General features: G+C 44.2%; 1 protein-coding gene across 9 annotated transcripts; it reads right to left on the bottom strand.

Annotated features, from left to right (window-relative positions):
- Positions 1-255: 255 nt before the first annotated feature.
- MPG (N-methylpurine DNA glycosylase) lies at positions 256-18698 on the bottom strand. 9 transcript variants are annotated; one of them, XM_055804499.1, is made up of 8 exons: positions 18547-18698; positions 17372-17444; positions 16747-16896; positions 15866-15979; positions 12129-12268; positions 11216-11441; positions 7604-7808; positions 256-790 (listed from the first exon to the last, which is right to left on the bottom strand). In XM_055804499.1, exons 6-8 carry the CDS (start codon positions 11435-11437, stop codon positions 396-398), a joined length of 822 nt encoding a protein of 273 aa, XP_055660474.1. In that variant the 5' UTR covers positions 11438-11441; positions 12129-12268; positions 15866-15979; positions 16747-16896; positions 17372-17444; positions 18547-18698; the 3' UTR covers positions 256-395. The 9 variants fall into 9 exon arrangements, with proteins under 9 accessions (XP_055660474.1, XP_055660466.1, XP_055660468.1 ...); XM_055804491.1 differs by lacking the exon at positions 12129-12268 and having other exon boundaries at positions 18547-18697; XM_055804493.1 differs by lacking the exon at positions 12129-12268 and having other exon boundaries at positions 17376-17444; positions 18547-18697.
- Between the last annotated feature and the right edge of the window lie 1742 nt (positions 18699-20440).

Raw genomic sequence — 20440 nt, 5'->3', positions numbered from 1 at the left:
AGCTCTTGCCCCTCCATCAGCCCCACTGCCAGGCTTCTGACTATTCCCCTGCAGCAACCAGGTGCCGGGCTCTGCTGGGGGCAGCACGGGTGGGAGCAGCGCAGCAGGTCAGAGCAGTGAGCCTTCACCACCCACCCACCTTAGTTAAGCCTGGATCTGCTGGCAAGGGAGAAAGTGGCCCTCAACATCCAAAACCAACCTCAGTTCTGACTGGGAGACCCACGCTGGGCTGCCCCGCAAACATTCCACTGGGCCTTGTTCATTGTGATAAAGTACATTTATTGTTAAAAACCTCCAAGCCCCCACGGCTGCCCCAGCTGCTGCCAGGACCTAGCCTGAGGCTATCGTACAGCGCACACCTCGAGTCCTGGTCAGTGGCACACTGGCAAGGCTTGTCAGCTGCAAGGGAGGTTTCCCATTGCCACCATCTCTTTCTCCATTTTCTTGTCTACAACACTCACAAATCTATTCCCTCGTAAATAAAACCTGAGCGGTTTCTGTGCCCACTCTCCCCTGTTGCCAATACCGATCCTTGTGGTGGCTACCACGTCCTGCTCCCCTGGTAGGTCACATCCAGGTACCATCCAGATGGCTGCATCTTGAGTCAGGTCCCTTTGGTCAAACGCCTTATCAATCCCAAACGCCTGGCAGAGCTTGGAGGGCCCGTTGCACAGCTGCCAGTCCTTCAGCAGCTTTGGGAGGCCTTTCCTTGAGGCACTACGTAGCTCTCTCATCGCATCTAAACCCTGAAGAGGTTCCAAAGAGCGAAGTAATACCGCAGCCCCTTCCCCTGCGCAGAACAAGAAGTGTGTGTTAGTACAGGGCTGTTTGTCAAGAAAGTCTCAGCTTGCAGCCCCCCCGCCAGCAGGAGTGCTTCAGCCCTGAGCCCGATGGAGCGGGGAATGGGCTGCAGCGCCCACCCGCAGGGTCTGTCCTTCCAGTGCCCTCTTCTCAGTGCCCAGTGTTCCCATAGCTGTGCCCTCTGCTGATCCGTGCTGACTTGCTCTTTCCCAGTGCCACTTCTTAATGTTACTAAGTCTAGCTGCTGCTCCAAGGCTTGCCAGAGGGCAAGAGGTTTTTCTTATGTCAGCACAATGTTCAGGAATAAATACACATATGGTTCAGGTTTTGGCACAGCTATCCAAAGCTGCTCCCAAACCCAGTGGATTTATAATAAACTGATTACAAGAACTCCAGCTAACAAAGGAGAAGAGGAATGAGAGATGCTGCCAGCAGAAAGAGGCAGCTTGCAGAGCTAGGCTGGACAAAGACAAACCAGGGAAGGAGCTGCAGGCACTGGGAGCAGCTGCTGTCGCTGCTGCGGGAGCCCTGGCTGCAGGCACTGCCAAATCAAACACGTGCCTGGAGGTGTGACAGCAGGTGGGGTGGCCGTAGCTTTGGGGAGCTGCGTGGCCACCACGGAGAGCAGTGCCAACCCCTGGGCCAGGGAAGCTCTCGTGGGATGGGGACCCAGGGCAGGATGGGTCTGTGCGGCCCTGGGAGCATTGCTTCAGTGGATAAGACCCTTCTATGACAGAAAGCGGAAAAGGTGACAGGTTGTCTTCTCAAATGTGACTTGCCACCCTGTCAGGAGCCTTGGGGAACTCCAGCCCCACACAGCTGCTGTAGCCAGCTGCCCTCCCTGATTTTGGTGACGGCGAAGCAAAGACACAGCTCTGAGCACAGACATGCCCCTGTGACAAGGGCCTCCAGCCCCAGCGGGACATACACACTTCCTCGGCATTTTCCCCTGGACAGCAAAAGGAAGGTCTTCTCATGACCTGGAGTGGGCGAGGTCAGAGCCTGGTAAAGCGGGCTGTGTGCTGCCCCACACAGCACCCCTTGTGCCGGGCCGCCCACGGCATTCCTCCCCCCAGTGTCTGCGTGCTCGCTGATGCTGCTCCGCAAGAATCCCCTCTCCCTCTCCAGCCTCAAACATCTGGAGCCATGCTCACGCCTGGCGAAAGCTTTTTTTGTAGGCACTGACAGATCCCTAAGGACCCGCAATTTCCAAAAATAGAATCCCTCTCATATTTTGTACAAATCCCACGCTAAATTACCCTTCTGGGCTCCCAACCTCAGCCTGTCAGCTGAGGACCCAATTTCTGGCTTTGCGAGGTGTGCCTGTTGCCCCGAACCTGCTCAGAGCCCCCCGCTGCCCTCGGTGCAGCTCGGTGAAGTCAACAGTCTTATTTCCAACAGCTGTCAGCAATCTGTTCCCAGGCACTCCCTTCTCTAAGGAAGAGGATTGATGCTAATCTGGCAGCCAAAAGCTGCTTCCCTGTACTACAGTAATTTAGAGCGCAAAGGTCATTTTAGATTTTAAGAACATGTTCCATGTCCTAATTCTGCTTTTTATCCATGCACAAAGAAACAGCCTTTGCATCGGGATGCTGCCTCACTCGCCAGAACAACTGTGGGATTGTGAGCAATCGCAACCTACACCACTTGCTTTCCTCCATCACAAATCCAAGTGGAACCTGTGGTTACGCTTGAATTGTACGGAGCCCTTGGGAGTTCACGTGAAGAGAGACAAGCACTCGGAGAAACTGCAGGTGCTCCCACAGCATCAGCAGAGCCGTGCCAGGGGGGTACTTAGCACTTCTGTCTCTGGCTGCTCTTTCTGCGTTTCCTCCAGGAAGTTTTCGCGCTCTTCGTAGCGGTGTGTGACACAGCCACCGTGCTCTGCTCACAGTCAGCAGCCCCTGAATGTGACAGTAACACCACAAGAGCTTTGGGAAGAGGTGGCGACAGCAGGCAGGATTAGAGCGCCCGGATGCCGCGATGAGCTGCTGCCTTCTCTGCCCCCATTTGTCCCCACACCCCTGGGCTGATGTTCGGGTCCTCCTGAGCTTACTCACACATCAGAAGTTTTATTTTAACTACCAAAAAGGAGCTGAATCCTTCCAACTCAACTCCTGCAGGCCAGAACGCTTCAGCCTGCCTTCCTCCCTCTCTGCAGCCCGCAGCAGTTTGCTCTCAGGGGTTATCTGACTTGAGCATCTGCCTGACACGGACACAGCCACTGACACAGCCACTGACACGCCGTCAGCAGCGGTGCCAGTCCAGAGATGCCAAGTACCTACCTCCCATGCCCAGGAGTCACTCCATATAACGAGTAGCCTTCAGAGCTAAAAGCTGGGATCTAACAACAAGGCAGAGGCCAATTCTCTCCCTGAGCAGCTAGAAATCATAAAACAATAGGGAAGTCCCACACCCCCACTGCGCTGCTTGTGCTCCTTCCCTGGAAGGGCTCCAGCTCCCATTCTTGGAAACAGCTCCTGGCCACTGGAGAGAAGAAAATTTTCTCCTCTCTCCACCCGTCTGACTCACTGCTCATGAAACACTTCCTTCAAAGTCCTAGTCTAGGATCCAAAAGTTAGGGGGAAGTCCACACAGTGTGACTCTGGGCCTTTGTAGAGCATCACTGGGATCTTGATTTCACAAGCTATTCTTTGAGGTTTGGCAGCAAAACACACACCTTGGCAAATTCCAGAGAAACAAAGCACAGTAAAGTCAACGAAAGGCCTGACTGGCATTTACCCTCCTCCTGAAGTGAGGGAAGCCCAACGTCCCTCTTAACCATAGGGAAAGCTTTGTACTAAGATTATTGTGCTGCTCAGGATACACTGTAGGATTCATGCATGCTGAAAGACATTGGTTGTATTTTTTCTATAAATTCTTCCTCTGTCATCTATGATTTCTCAAAAAAAACCAAGGTAGTGATGCCCGCCGTGGCTTCAGGCAGTAGCAGCATTTGACCCACCAAAGGGAAGACCTCTCACAGTAAAATCCCACACAGTGCAGCTTTATTTCAGTGATATGCACAAACATTTCCCCTTCGTCAGTGAGAAAAACCATTTCAGCCCACCCTTCAACTCATTATGGTTTTATAAACACAAATTACAGTTAAGTGAACTCGACTGAACACGCTAACAGCCACAACTTCTTGCCCCAGCAAAGTGGCAAAACAGCAGGCTGCAGCCGAAGGGCTCCTGTCGGCAGCGTCAGGCCGAGCGGGGGATGTACTGCTGAGGACACCACCGTGGTGGCAGCTCTCCAGGTAAAGTCTGTGCTTTCCTAGCTGCTCTACCAAGCACCTCCACCAGCACAGCTCTGCTGGTGACACACCTTTTCCTACCCCCGGGAGATACTGCTGAGCCTGAAGTCTAGTATAAGCCAAATGTAGAAAACAGAAGAGAAGGTTTATTCCACCTGGTGTTAGAACAGACAATGCTATGAGGTTTCATATCGAAACAAGATCTCTGAAGAGCCAGTCTCACGAGCCACATATCCCATTCTTGACAAGCTAAGCAGAGAGAAGCAAGTATGAGTGGCATATAAAGCTTTGTACATCTCATATAGGCCTCACATCCCCAACTCAAGGACCAAGAAAGCCTCAGCATAATTCAAGTCAGTGTTAAACTACTTTTTAAAAACAAAGCCTGCTGCAACAGTCCAATTCATGCTTGCCTGGTCCCAACAGTGCATGTGTCCAGGACAGCCCTGTGCAGCATCTGTGCCAAGGTGGCAGGCACAGACAACGCAGGGACAGTGCTGCACTCTGATCTCTCTCCAGTAAAAAGACAGCTGCCTTCATTAAGCTAGCAGTTCCAATCAGCTCCACGGTCACTCAGTTCAAGAGTCTGAGAAGCAGCAGGACAGCAGTCACCACCAGTACTTCAGAGGATATAGTGGTTCTCTGCACTGCTTGCCTTCCTCCCACAAGGATCCTGTAATTTAAGCAGCACAAGGACTTGCCTACATAACAAAACCAGGTAATCTAAGCCAGCTAAGAATTAGTTTGTGCTAACTGCAATAAACCACCTAAACCCCCACTACATCTCAGTTAAATCTACGTGCTTGTGCCAACAGTCTCCAGAAATAAATGCTTTGTTAAAAATCAGTGTATGACTGCATCGGTATTTTGATACAAACCACCTGATGGCCAAACAGACACATCTTTCAAGAGTCATTTGGAAAATCTCTAGAACTGATTTCTCCCCAAATCAACCTCACTTTTCCCCCTAATTCTCATGTCATTAGTATGACCTTTGCTAACATGCATCCAGGCCAAAATTGAAATGGCTAAAGACAAATCTGTGTGTGTTTGAAGACATCAGGGAACTCCCAAAGACCTTTCCCCTTCTCCACTGCTCCCACGTGCTGCAGCAGTGCCATACGGTATTCCCAGATGTAAACCCCAACTACTCATATATAAAGTAAGTTGCTCTGCTGTCCTGAAATTTGTGTGCACGTCTAGATTTGTTCTGCTCCTTCCCTCCACCTATAGAAAGATAAAACTGGAAGAGATTCAGGGACAGATGACCAGGACTATCAAAGTTACGGACTGGCTTTGGAGCAAAAGCCTAAGGAAGGAATAACTAAGTAGACTAGAAACCTTCAGCTTGGAAGACAGCTGAGGGGAGAACATGAGAGATCCCAGGAGATCCCAGGAGGCAGAAGATAACACATGGGAATAGATGCAATCATTCCACTGCCAAAATCCAAGAGAGTGGTGGACGTCACTGGAGACGTGCCCTTTGAAAAGGAAAAGCATTTAGTGTTCTCTCAGTAACCTGTGTCCACCCTTCCCAAGCAACACCTTCAGGAATATTATGTTCATATGTTTTATGGTCTCATGGTCAGTCACTCAGGTTTTCACAGCGTTCTGAGGGACACCCTGAAGTACTTGGATATTTAGCATCAAATTCCCTGCACAAAGACGATGAAATCTGTAACATCAGAAGTTCGTGCTATAAGTAGAGCGTGGCCTGTGCTACTAAGAAGGACTGAGCAATGCCACAACAGGCTTTTTTTCTTTGCCAGTATTTCCTTGTGTTTTCTATATAGGCAGAGCAAGATTCAAAACAAAGTTTTCAAGATCTGTCCCATATCCAGAGGAGGAAATGCTCTTCCCTTCTACCCAGGTGTGTAACTGCCACCTCAAAAGACTTCCCCAGTCCTTCCCTCAGACTAAACAACAGGACAGGTTTCTTCTCCATCTATGTTTAAGATGAGAAAAACATCTTGGGTACAATTCCTCCTCGCATTCTTCCTTTCAAAACATCTGCACATGCGCAAATATACTGAAGGAGTAAATCCTACTTATGTAGATACACCTGTGACACAAAGCACGCACAACCATGCTATTTACTGAAGTGCAGTCCTGACAAAGCTAGCAGTGACAGCTGGGCTTGGTGTCAGCATGGCTGCACAGGTGACAGGCTAACGGAGACAGAGTTTGTAACAAGAAATGCAACTAAAGCCATCACAATGGTGAGCTCTTTTAACTAATTTGTTACAAAACTAAACAAATATATAAGGGAAAATTTCCCAAAGTATAAATTTCAAAGAAATAGTCTTCGAATTCAAAGGCTAAGCATCTTTCTTTTTTAATAGAAATTATTATTCCTAATATTTCAAACACTAAGAATCCCATCCTGAATAATGAACCATTCTGCTTTCATTATCTGAAGAGATTTGGCAGAGACAATATAATGAAATTCACATGTGTTCATCCGCCAGACTCCAGACCTCCATTTAGAAAGACAAGACTCTTCCCCCGCAGCATAACCTGGCAGTTCTTCTGCTTGGCTCCTGTCCAAAGGCCAAAACCTGAGCATTAATGGTTACTGTTACATTTGCTTTCCACTTAGGAATACACAAGCAGCAGGGATTTTTAAGCTGTACCTTTGAAATGGCTAAAAAGAAAATAAATTATTTTTGACATTTTTTTCTAACAAAACGAGTATTTATCTAAGAAATACCTGCTGCCATTTCAAGGTGTCTAATTAACCAATAGCTTTATTGCAAGGCAAATATTGTCATTTTTACAGGAAGGGAAAAAAACCCCAAATTTATAGAAGTAACACTTGCACATTAAGAGGAGCTGTGGAAGAAGAGTCTCAGGGAATTCCAGGATAATTTGATTAGGGTTGATTATCTTATCTCAAGAATAATAAAAGAAGTTTGAAGCTTCTGTAAGTCTGGGTATTTTCTTTTGGGGGGTGGGTTTTCTTAGTTTTAAGATACAGCAAAGCAGCTAAAACACTCCTACACTGACTCCTCGCTTAAGCTTAGGACATCTCAGGCTTTTTTTGTTTTCCCCAATATTTACAGCTTCTGAAGATAAAGGTAGGAGACACAAGAGTTTCTTGTCATGACAACAGACACCAAGATTTAAGCTGTGATTAGATGGCAAATTTACTTCTGCATCACCACTTTCAAGGAACAAAGTTCCCTGAATCACATGAGTAAGGCAGCAGCCCAGGTCAGCAAACCTGAAAGCTCCATCCTATCAGTGTTTCCTCCTGCGCCTGAAGGGCTCACACAGCTCATGGCTGGGAGCGCAGCCCCACTGGGGTGGTCTCTGTGCAGCTGGAGACAGGCCCTGCTTGTAACGCTGGAAGCCAATACGCTGCCTGCCCACAGTTACACACTGTTCGCAATGGCAAAACCCGGGTCCCAAGGAAAGGTTGTGACAGCACGTCACTGATTTCAGAGCACAGAGGGAGCCCATAAACGACTGCAATATGGCAAGCGTAGCTTGAAATATCATCCCTATGCTATAGGCATTAAACCTCTTTCAACCTTAACTTACCTTGGCTGGAAACATTCACGCAGAAATAAATCCCGTAGATCTGATACACGTACAGAGTTCCTGGTTTCATGAACATTGCCGCATTTCGTTGAGTTTGCTTCCCACCTTTCGAGTGGGAAGCTTCATCTTCCCCACCCAGATAAGCTTCTGTTTCAACAATCCTCCCCCAGAGTTCTCTGCCATCAGGAAGTTTCCGAACTAAAATCTGAAAGAGAGGTCAGAGTGCATCAGTTAGCAACCCTCTGTACAAAATAACCAGAGTGCAAGAGCTGTGGAAACGAAGTCGTCAGAAAAAAAGGACTTGATAGCACTACATACTCTCCTCTCCATCTAGCAGCCCACTCTGTAAGCCAACGTGAACTTTTTCAGCTCCTACCATCCAGGCCACAGACCAGTACAAGAAGTTCCTACCTGTCATTCACCCCACAAAACAGCTGGCATGTCTAGATGTGGCAGTATCATAAAGAACGAGTTTATGATCCTATATAGAGTCCACAGAGTTGGCTTTATTTTCTGTATCTTTCACCCCAATCCACCAGGTTTAAGGCAAAAAAGCACCACCAATATTAACCTTGAAGCACCATGAATGTACATTCTTTAGGTCAGAAGAAATATGACAGTGGCACAAGGACTGCTACAATTAGAGAGTTGCTCTCTCCATAGAGATGCTTCAAACAAGTCCTAGTCCCTAACCATAAAGATAATCATGACCAGAGTGAGTTATCAATGCTATTTCTGTACTTTCTGCACCACAGAGAGGGACAGTGCAGGAGAGCTGGGAATTGGCTTCAGGCAGACAACAGATCTTTGTTATTACAGTGTGTTTCTTGCTGCTGGTACCTCCTTAAATAAAACAAAGCAGATGCAGGGGAAAAAAACCCATGACAGTGAAAAGATTCTCTTTAAAAAATAAAACAATCACTAAACTTCACATAAAGCTTTTTGTTGTTTGATCTGATTTCTAAACTTTTTATTTTACCTATTGTATGTTTAAAAAATACTGCAGTATAGTCTCATTTAGGCAACAGCAATCAGTTCAATTATTCTGTATTCAGCCCTTTCATGTTTGAAAACCAGCTATTAAAAAATGACCTTCAAGAAACAAAGCTTAATTCCTAAGATATGTTTGTGCTGGATTGCTAATGCAGTTATTGACCTGATTCAGTATGGGTGCTCCAGAAGTCTGTTTCAAATGTTGCAACTCTGGTATAGCAGTATTTCCCTACAGCTCTTCTCAAATTGTTGAAAACTATCAGTTTATTATTGTTATGAAAACTGCAGTGCCCTTAGAAAAGCACTTGTGTCTAGCAACTGCCTGTAAACACCCCAAAAGCACACCCACGTGGCCACATTTCTCTTTCAATACGATGAAACGTTCATGGTTAGGTTATGATTTTTAAAAGCATGCAGGCATTTCCCTGGCTCTTCAGACACAACAAATACAGTTGAAACAGTTAAAAAATGGTGATCATTCACAACACGTCACAGTAAACTGTTTATTGAGGGTTTTATTTCTCATTAAGGGTGTATCTTGGTGTTATGACAGTTCATTTTGAGAGGCCATTTACTGCGCGCATGTTTTGGGGTATTTTTTTTGTTTCCAAGAACTCCAGTATCACGTTTGAGGTAAACAATATTAATATACCAGGCACCTCCAAAATTCAGTAGAATGAAGATAATGAATGAAACCTTAAATTACCATTACTGTTATAATTAAAAAAAAAAATTAGAGAATAGACCGGTCATGGGAGATTGGGGGTTATATTTTAAGCAAAACGTAAAATTAAGATAGAAATTGCCTGGCTTGTAATTCTAGGCCTGAACAGGAAAAGTATAGACCATTAGGACTAAAATATCATCTGCCCAGGGTAACTGAATGCATAAGGATGTCATTAAGACATCAAAATATCAAAATAATGCTCATTAAGACGGAAAAAAAATCCATCATTACTGAGAGACTTCAGGTATCCTCATGTAGGCCACGTAAATACCACAGTAGGACAGGACACAGGCTATGTTTTTTTAGACACCATCAAATGCTTTGCAGAGTGAGTAATCAGGGATCTCACAAGACTAAAGTCTCAAACTGAGAGCAAAATCCATAGTTTTCTGAAAAACAGCTTTGTATCATGACCATGAAATTCAGTGTCCTTTCACAAGTATTAAGGTCCAAAAATAACCTCTCAGAGTTCTGCTTACCAGCAAAAAGGGAAAACTACATAAAGTGAGGAAGCTTGTTAGGAAGAACTTACAGAGGCAGCCAAAGGTTAAAGCTGGAAAGGCAAGCCTCTAGCAGGATGTCTATAAAGATAGCAAACACACATGACTTAATCAGAGAGAGGTTAAGACAGACCCCCAAAAAAACCCAGCAGGGTTAAAAAGCACAGCAATGACAAGCAAGACAATATCCCTAGAATTTATTTTTATTTTTTTTTTAGAAAAAAGCTAGACACAGCAAGACAGGCCAAAACCAACAGTTTGTGGAACAAATTCCTGAAGTTATCTAAACCAATGAGAACCCAGAGAGTCTGTTCACCCTACAGACAATAAAGGTATAAAAAAAGACTCAAGAGAAGATAAGACCGTAGGAGTGAAACTAAAAACACATTTTGCAATTGCATTTAGGAGATCCCTGACTGGAACTTCTAATACGGAAAACACTGGAAGAACTCCCTCCCATGGAAACAGAAGACTTTTTTGAAGGACTCTCTAAGCAGAAGAGACATTTTAACTCCCCTACTCTGATTTCCAAAGGCTTTCAGCAAGGTCCAAAGATTCCTCAAAGTTTCAGTAAGGGAGAAGGTCTTTTTGTGAACAAGCAATGGCTTGAAAACTCAGAAACAAAAGATAGGAGAAGCAGGTTTTGGAGTGAAGACAGCTTAACCGTGGGACTGTGGAATCCTAGATGTCTCCACACACACTAGGGCCTGTTCTGCCTTGTGTATTTGTGTTAATAACCTCAGAAAAGTGATCATTAGAGAGCTCACCATGTGTACTGACAATATCAAGTTATTCAGAACAGAAAAAAATAAAAGCAGGCAGTATGACACACAGCTTTCAAAGTATATGGGACAGCATACAAGAAAGTACCAAGCAGTCTGCTAAACTTGCAGAAGAATTAGATACTCGAGTACACTATGATACCGGTCAAGAAAGGCCAAGGGCCTGCCACACTGTTAGCATCACAAGATAGTAAATGGAGGCAGAGGAGATGCTGCTGACTGCAGAGCATTACTTCCCACTGGGATAAGCAAGAGCCAAAACCAAATACAGGCATACCTGAAGAGAAAATAATGGGCCTTGAAAGAACCTTCATGCCACAAACATCAAAGTATATTTCAGTAGACCAGAAAAAAGGGAGAAAAACTCCACAAAATACTAATTCTGAAATGTGACAGTAAACTAAATATGAAAAATTACTCCTCTGACTTCATCCAAAATAGATTTGGCTACTAGTCTTTAAATTCCACTGCACTTAACAAGAAGGAATGAGAGCTGTATTCCTAAAATAGCAAAGCCCTGGAGTCAAATGGCAAAAAAGAATTTCATCCTTTTACACTAGATTATTAGCTAGCACATGGTCCAGTACAGTAATGTCAGTTTACATCTTACCTGTCCCAGAAAAGACTTGGCCAGACTAATACAGGGCTGGTTGAAGAAATCTGCTTCTAGTCGGGAAGTATTTTTTTTCTCTATTGCAAAGTATTTGCTGCTTTTTGGAGAAGAATCCCCATCAGGAGTAGCATTCAGGTTCTCCAAGGCATCAAACGGAGGGAAGCTGGAGTTGCTTTGGAGAGCACTTAATTGAGCCAACAGCTTTCTTTTTCTTGGCATCGTTCTAGAAAATGGATATAAACATAATTAGTAATATAAAGCTTATTTGAAAGTAATTAATTCCCACAAACTCTTTGGGTGGTTTTGGGTTTTTTGGGTTTTTTTGTTTTTTGGTTTTTTTCACACATCTCTCCACAACAAGGAGTCTGAAAGCTACCACTAATTGGACAACCTAGGCAAACTACAGAAGCAGGTGACACATATAGTTGTGTCTACATCAGGCTGGGAAAATATTGGGCTTTACTGATAAGCAAACAGAAAACTACAGTTTGAGCATTCATCTTTTAAGGACTGCAGATAAAAATCAACTCTGCTCCACTAAGCGGTAAAAGTAACTTTGCTCTTAGGTTTGGAAATTCAAAAACTGAAAACAAAGATCACTGAAAACTAGTCCTATACACCTTTTACCTAGAACTAACGTAATCTGTTGAGCAGCCAGGGGAAAAAAAAATAAATAAAAAAAAAGGAAACAACCATCTCAAAAACTGTGCTGGCTCAAAAAGGCCACAGAAGTCATATATCGATCAACTTAAACAGTAATGTAAATGGATGAGAATCTAAAACTCCACAGGACACAGAACACTGGAGTTGGGAGATGCCCTATTTAGAGTCACAGTGACAAACTTGTTTATCGTGCTCTAGAAATGTTTATGCTGGAATCTCCATAAAATAAGCTTTAAATTCAACCTACCAGAAAGATGAAGAATAGCCTGTTCCAGTCAACAGTTATGTATTTTAGATAACTATGTAACCTGTGATTGTTCTATGTTTGTCACCAATTTACCATGTGAGCTTCAAAAAGTTAATGTTTCTGTGCAGCAGCCCTTATACCTGTCAAACAGGAACAAACTTATTCACTGTATAAAGCACTCTGAAATAGGCTAAGAGATCTTGGAGGCGGAGATCATACCACTAGCAGTGCATCATTAGCTTGAACTCAAGAACAATTTGCAGTTTTCTATTGGTCTAGCAAAAGACCATCTCCCAGCTAGAGCACTGCTGGAGATGCTTTTTTTATACAAAAGGCTGTGAAAACATTGGCCAAATGTACTTTACCTATACCGAATACCTGAAAACCTGAACCAGACTTTTAAAATTCACCCATTGGCACTACATTTGCAAAGTGCCAGCTGCAAAAAAAGGGCTCTTAGGAGAATGCAAAGACACCAGGTTTTAGAAGACACCTCATCAGTTCTGAAATCCAACAACATGTAGATATAAGAGAAAAACCCAAAGGTTCAATACCATACACAATTAGAAACACAGAAAGAATCCTGTATATAGCTGAACCTGCAGGGGAAGTATACACATAATTAATCAGCTTTTGCCACTCATTTTTTACCAGATCATCAGCTTTTAAAAATGACTGCAAAAACTTCCACCACCACAAACAATCCTTATCTTGCTCTGACACTTCTTACAAAAGAAGATCCACCAGCAATAGTTTCTTTGAACTACACTGAAACAAATTCAGCATTGCTACACTCTGAATCACAAGTGCCAATTCTCCAACAGTGTTACATTTCACTTCAGAAGAATCCAGACACAAACATATAAAAATAGGCCGCAAAAAAACTCACATTGGCACGACTGGCAGAGAGGCGGGATGTTCTTACTTTTTTTCTAAACATCTAATTACCTATTGCAATAATTCAGTGATGTCAGAGACTTGCCATAGAATAGCCAGCTCCATGCCAGGTATTCTGCTCTGAACTGTGGCTTTTTTCCTAGTAGAAATTCTTAAAAATTTTGATGAAAGTTGCCAGCCTGCCTCAGACAAAACTGCCTGGCAGCCTTTGCAAATGAGAGTCCTGTCTAGGAGAAAGGGTGAGAATAAGAAAAAGGGTTGCAGGAAGGAAGGGACGGAGGAGGAACACTTCTCCATACCAGACTGGCCCTCTAAAAGACTCAGTCAAGGGAATGCTTCACACTGAAGACAGTACCTCCCGATTTCTCTGACAGTATTAACTGGAACTTCCAGTTCACCAGTCACACATAAAGACATGCTGAAAACATGGCCAATTTGAGTAGAGCATTAACTCATTTGGTAATTTGTGCTCTTATGGAATGCGACATCAGAAACAAGATCTAAGTTGCCTGGCACCTACTGCATTTCCAATTAAGCAATTCTTAAAAGCTGAAAGTGCGCTCATGTAAATGTTATACTGGCAGCCTCTGGGCACTTGTAATTTCATTGCTATGGGCTAATGCTAGACAGATCTCAGCATCTTCAACTGTCATTAGAAAGAGCAGTAGGAAACTGCCTTACAGTCATGAGAAATGGGTCACATACAGAAACGTGATTGCTTTAAAAAGCAAAGACACAGAACAACGGGACTGCAATACCATCTCAGAAATGCAGAAAAATCCCAGTCTACCCATCGTCTCCCTGCTTGATCATACCAAGATATGAAACATAAAATTCCATGCCCCAAAGCCTATCAACACTTTCTATAAAGGATGTTGTTGGTATACACAAATCCCTTCTTGCCTATGAAAAAGCACACTGCAGAAGATAGCACATACCAAGTACCCAAGCCCTGTGTGTCTGGGAAGCAAGAGACACGATCTCTTCATGTGTAAGTTACAAACTCTGCAACTCTGCATTCCTAGCTAGATTTTCTTGCTTGTATAGTAAACAAGTTCTACTTCGGTGCCTCAAATAAGAATCAGCTGTGGGTTTAATCGCTTTTTACTAATCCTGTTTTGACCAAACTAGCTACAAGTTGTTAAACATGTGTATACACATGCACAAAAATAAGCCTGGAAGTCAGAAAAGAAAGGTCAAGAGTTGACAAAGCCTTTTCACAAGTGCCTAAAGTGTTCAGGGCTGCTGGGCTAGTCTCAGGCAAGTGTTTAGGGACCCTGCAAGCCAGAATTAGAAAGACATTGAAAATCTGTATAAAATACAGCCACGTGGCACAACACAGGCTGCTTTAATCCTACCAATAAGACTGCATTTGTAGGTATTTCCTTAGGCATTTAATGAGCTTTCACTAAAGTGAGGTAAAAGAAAAAAAAAAGTCCCACTAGTAAATTGCCTGTACTTGTGGCTCACAGGTCCAGGTACCTGCAGCTGCAAGGTCTTCCTCACGCACATATATCTTTCTGATAGCATAATGAAGAAGCCACTTCTGGAGAGACAATCCCTCATTCCAATTCCCAGTTATATGGATTTTATGTGGGAACATATGAATGGTCAGCGCTGGGTCAGACTAAAGGACACTACTCCCTGTATCCTGCTCTCCGGCACAGGTCAAAAGCAGGAGCCTAAGGAAGGACAGAATAAGCATGCAGTGCATTTCCGCACATCCTTCATGTTTTTAGACCAGAACCTCCTGAATCAGGCACCGTTTCTGTGTACTTAGTCACAGTGAGCTTATGCAGTCTTCCCTGAGCCTGTGTGAAACTATCCAAACAGATTTTACTGATCAAGAAAGCTCCACAGAATTAGTCATTACAGCTCCAAGGAGTCACTCATTTTGTGTGTGAAATTAGGACTGCTCCCCACCCACATGAATCAGTTTACATTTGCAATTCATCACCCTCAGCCCTCTTCTTTACCACCTCAAATAAGGTAAAGCCAGCTGAAAACATTGTTTTTCCATGTCATTTACAAAACATCCCTGGGGCACCCCAATGGTGACCTCCAGCCACCATGAGAGCTACTTACTTACTCACATCCTCTTTCTTATCTTTGCACCAACTGTTTATTTATGACAGGGAACTCCATTATTATGTCAAGGACTACTCAGGTGAGGGCTCCTGTTTGAAACCTTCCTGAAATCTGAGTACAGACTGTAAGCCAGACCTCTCAACACGCTTATCTAGATTCACCTTCAGAGAATTCCAACAGTTTTTGAAGGCATGACTTTCCATTACAAAAGTCATGTTGGCTTTTCCCTACTATATAATATTTATGCAGGTGTCCAGTAATTCTACCTTGCTGTATTTTCTACTCATTCAGTTGGCGGTGGTCAAAGTTTCAGGTCTGAGGTCTACAGGTTTCCCCTAGAACCCTCTTTAAAAAGTAGTGACACATTTGCTGGTGAGACCATCATTAGCAGCACTGTCCCTGGGGGCTTCATCTGATTTGGCAACTTATTCTGGCCTGTGGTCTATTTGTTCCATAACCTCTTACACAGACGCTTAATTTTAAGCCAGATCCTTCAATGAGTTCTCAGCAAGAAGGATTTCCTGTCTAACCTAATCTATTAGTAACCAGAAGTAAGTTAATTACATATATCTTTCTGGACAACAGTGAGAAGCAGGCAAAAAAAAAAAAACCTGCTTGAAAGAAAAGTGCAAGCAGGAGCCAATATAGCATAACTATAAATATTAAGTCAATTTCTCCACAGACAGACTTTGATGCTACATGCAATCCCACTGATACCTCAAAAGTATATCAAAATGAATGGGTTTGTTCACCTTAGAGTGCTGGGGATGTCATTTCCTGCAAGACATCATTCTTGCAATTCCAGTCCCCGCTCCTACTGCCTACTGAACATCTTGAGCTTTCTGGAAAGAAGTTTCCTCATCCTTCTGTAAAGAACAAGGAAGATAAAATGAGCAAGAGTGATGAAAAGTCATTAAAAACTCAAAAAGCCTTCACAGCAAAACTGTGCTCTATTTCAGTTGACTCTCTTAAACCACTTTGTTTTGTTCTGTTTTTTCTCTCCCCAACATTCTAGCTGCTATTTTTAACTGAGTGCCAAACTTGCATATTAAAATGAAAACAAACAAGTTAAATAGACTACTAACAATGGATGTTAGCTAGCTCAGCCTCCTGAGATGCAAGTTAACCAAGCCAGCATTTACAGCAGCCACAAACACTGATCAGGAAATGGACACAAGGATTCAAAATCATCTCCGGTTCAGGTTTTTTTCTTTATGTCTACATTACTTGTAGCAAATGTATGTTGGGTATATTTGCCTAATCATCCAAGAGCTCTAAGTCTTACTCTTTTCCACCTATATGAGAGCAGCGAGAACACTCCTGATTTGTGAAGTATATCAAAAGAGCTATAAGGAGATACAGAACTAGTTACAACTAAAGTCTTAGGTACCCATCTTATAAAATGACTAGGAAACACGTTCCTTCCCCAAATCTTAACACTGCATGAGAAATAATTTAGTTCTGGCATGGGGATTGGACTCAATGACGAAAGATGTTTCACCAAAGCCTTTGTTAATGCACTGACAAAAAGGAAAACTGGTCTCAAACTTCCCCCTTCTGAGTTCCTCCTGCAGTACCAGTAACTCAAAAGACTAGGAAGAAATACACAAATAGCAAAGATGCAAAGACTTACCTGCAAATGATCCTGGAGCTGCTCCCCACATGAGCATGGAAGCAGAGGGTTCTCACACCTCCTCCTGAGAAGTCAGCTCTAGATTCAGAAAAAGAAACTGCTCCACATCCAGTTTCACAAAGGTGGACTACACAAAGTCCTATCATAAGTCTTTGACTTAAAGAAAGCAAGAGAACAGATTATTGCAGGCCAAGCTACACAAAGGCAGGCCTTAGCATTCATGCTCTGCACAAACAACGTGCGTGCTCCAAAACCATGTGTATGGAATCACAGCCACACTGTAATCAGTCACGAGACAGGCTCAGGAACAGCTAAGGTGCTGCTGCAGGTGATGAAATTGGGACTGATTCAATGCACATGCTATGAGCCTTACTCCTTAGCAAGGTCCCTTTCTTCTATTCTCAACCAGAGGAGAGGCTTGTCCTACATTTAGTGATTCAGAATTAATCTGCACAGTATATCCTTGTTACAGAGAAACTATTCATGTGTACTTCGCATTCCACTACCAGACACTGTTAAACAGTTATAGTAAGAAAACAGAACAAGGGATCAAAGCCTCAACAGATGACAGTCTGCAAAGATAACGAGTGTAAACCCAGGTGAAGACAAATAGCTGATGAGATACCCACCATGAAAGTGGTGGCCAACTTCGAAACACTAGAACAAAGCCTTCAGGCCCTATATAAACAAAGAAGAATCTGAGAAGAAAGGATGATTTCCCCACACTGCTTTGGATAATATGCTGTATGTGACAATAGCTTGCTAATGGCAAGTGAGACAAAACACTTATGATGTAATAGGGGAACAAAAGCTAAAGTCTCTTCTACAAAAAGATACTTCCAGGAAACCAGCAAACCACTGTTGCCTTGTAGAGGCTGTGGAAATCTGAGTCAGACACTGATTTGAACTGTTAGAGTACAAAGGCGCTCCAGTCATGCCACTGCAGCCTTGTTTCTACCATGGCAATCTTATTTAGAAAAGCCTCAGGTTTTTTTTCCAAAACAGGTTTTTAGCACATTTCTATAGTCTGGCTATTTTTCCTCCTTACAGGGTCCCAACCATACTACTTTTGTGACACATCTGGACAACAGCTGCTCTTTGAGCGCTTCACTGCGAAACCACCCTTCTCCCAAGACCTCTCCAGTATGTATTATCAATTTTGTAAGCTGTTTAGTTAGTTATGTACGAAAATAGCAAAAGAAGCTTTCTGCAGAAGTGGCACGAGAGCTAGGAAACCACAGTGCAACCTTATTTGAAGTGCATTTGTACACCTTATTTAATCAGCTGACTGCATGCCTCTTTCCATCCCCTCGTAGTCAGAAAATGGGGATGTTACCTTTTCCTTAGTTCATTCCATAGTCTTTACAATATCTTTGACTCGCAACATATATAAAAGTTACTGCAGTGTTAGAACAGGTCATCTCCACATGCAGGCAACAACTAGGGCTGACAGCCGTGAGGGAAATGCAGGCCCCCTCAGAGCTTTTCCCACTAGGAAGCATGTAGCAGAAATACTGCTCTTAACTGGTTAACCTGGCGCTAAGCAGAGCCTACGAGTAAATTATTTTTACACAGTAATTAACACGCTCGTGTCTTTTCAAGCCAGTCAGGCCTCCGAGAGGCGGCGGTCTCCGGCACCGCTCGCTACGCGCCGCTAGGCCCGGCCGGCCTTGCGGTGCGCGGCAAGCAGTGCCGGAGGCCGCCGCCACCGGGTCTGCGCCCCGAAGGCCGCCATTTGCAGCTGGAGCTCCCTCACGCCTCCCCGGCCCAGCGCCCGCCCCGGCCCCGCCACACACGCACCTGCCGGGGCCTCCCCGCGCCGCCGCCGGCCGCTTTCCCGCCCAGGCCGCAGCCGCCGCGGGGGGGCGCGGGCAGACGCTGCCCGGAGGCCCGGCGGAAGCCGGGAGCTCGCCTGTGGGGCGGGCCCGGCGCGGCGGGAGGGGAGGCGGGCCTGAGGTGCCGGGAGAGGTGCGGGGCGGCTGGAGTGGGGGTGGAGGTCGTGCCTTTCCCTGAGGCCTCGGTCTGTAGATGGCGGCGGGCCGCAGGCAGATGGGTTTACAGCCTTTTCTCTCTGCTCGTACCTCCTGCTTGCTGGATCGCAGATCCTCCGGAGGCTGCCTTTGAACTCTCCTTCGTTGTCAGCATCCACTCCGTGCTCCTTGCTGTTTCATATTAACCATATACTGAAAAAAATACACATTCCGATGAATACAAATGGTCACAAGCTGGCTCTGTAGAGAGCTGCGTTAATTATCCCCTCTGTTCCCTGAGTAACAAATACCTGGCCTGAAGAAAAAAATACTCTGATTCAGCTTTTAACCAGATGGTATGGTCCAAAAACAGTTTACCTCACAACTTTCTGTAGACATGCAGTGAGGGCTGTTGATTCATAAACAAGCAGTTGGACAAAAGGTATGAGGGAAAATGTGATGGATTGGAATGGATTTATTCCCTTTTGCATACTAAAATACCGATTCCAGGCTAGCACTAGCTAGAACAGCAGCAGCTGGGAGCCCGTGATGCAGAGAAGGAGCACTTAGTGTGCCCCCCATTCGTGAATTTGCAAAGATGAAGGATAAATGACTAACATTTATCAGTGACATCAACAGCTTTGGGGGTGCAGCCAAGTGTACGAGTGTTCTTATGGAGGCAGAAACGAGATCAACAGTCCAGTGGTAAGCTTGAATGTGAGTAAGCCATATAAAAAGCTTTGACATTCCTGTAAATCCTGACTCAAATCCAGAATTTCTAATTTTTACTCTTCCTGTTTAAGAAGATGTAAAAAAAAACCCCAAACCAGCCATGAATGGAGCAAATTCAGTGTCTGTTACATGATACTCATTCTTTTTGCCCATGAAGAAACAGCTAAGGTACTTTGGAACCCAAAGCAACACCAAGAATGCACTGAAAAGCCCTTAAATAATTCTTGTAAAACATGATAGTACTGCTGCTGTAGTGGTGTAAAAAAGAAAGGGAAGGAAACATGCATACATCTGGGAAGTTACCAATACTTTAATTGGAGATCTCTGTATGATTTTTGTAGTTGCAATGGACAAAGATAAGCTCACAAGAGTTAGGATTCTCTGGAGAGATATTGCCAACTGGCTGCATAAATGTGCTTAGCTCCAGTCTGAAATCAGCTGTTGGTGTTACTAGCCAGGACACCAAAAGAAGTTCCTAAAAATGACTGTCAACTGAGTGTCACCAAAAGAGCATCTTGGACTTCCTGACTTGCATGGTTCACATCCTGGCTTTAATGTGGTATTAATATAAAAGAGGAGGACCAAGAAAGTGCGTGAAAAGGAAGATAACCAAACATCAAACTGGCCTTTCAGCAAATTCTGAGAATTAAAGGAGAAGCTAAGCAAGAATAAGATATGTAGGAAGGATTTCCTGGGGTCAGACTAGTTCAGCTTTGCAGACTTTCTCCTGTGGGAGTCTGTGGGACAGGCACTGTCAGGAATGCTGGCTTCTTTGACAGCAGATCTATTTCATGCCCAAAGGAAGTATTTAAAGCCTTTAGCACCTGAGGAATGTGAATTGCTCCAAGCTACAGCATATACCCTGTTCTCCATTGGTCCAATAACTTCAGTGTTACAGAATCAACACCTAAAATAGCCTCCTGTAAAAGCTGCTCTGTTTGAGAAGATTAAAGTTTCCCTCCCTACTGGGCAAAAACTTGTTCTTTTTTCTT

The sequence above is a fragment of the Falco peregrinus genome, chromosome 5 (assembly GCF_023634155.1).
Source record: "Falco peregrinus isolate bFalPer1 chromosome 5, bFalPer1.pri, whole genome shotgun sequence".
NCBI lineage: Eukaryota > Metazoa > Chordata > Aves > Falconiformes > Falconidae > Falco > Falco peregrinus.
The sequence above is the reverse complement of the archived record's forward strand: the minus strand, read 5'-3'. Positions and strand labels throughout refer to the sequence as shown.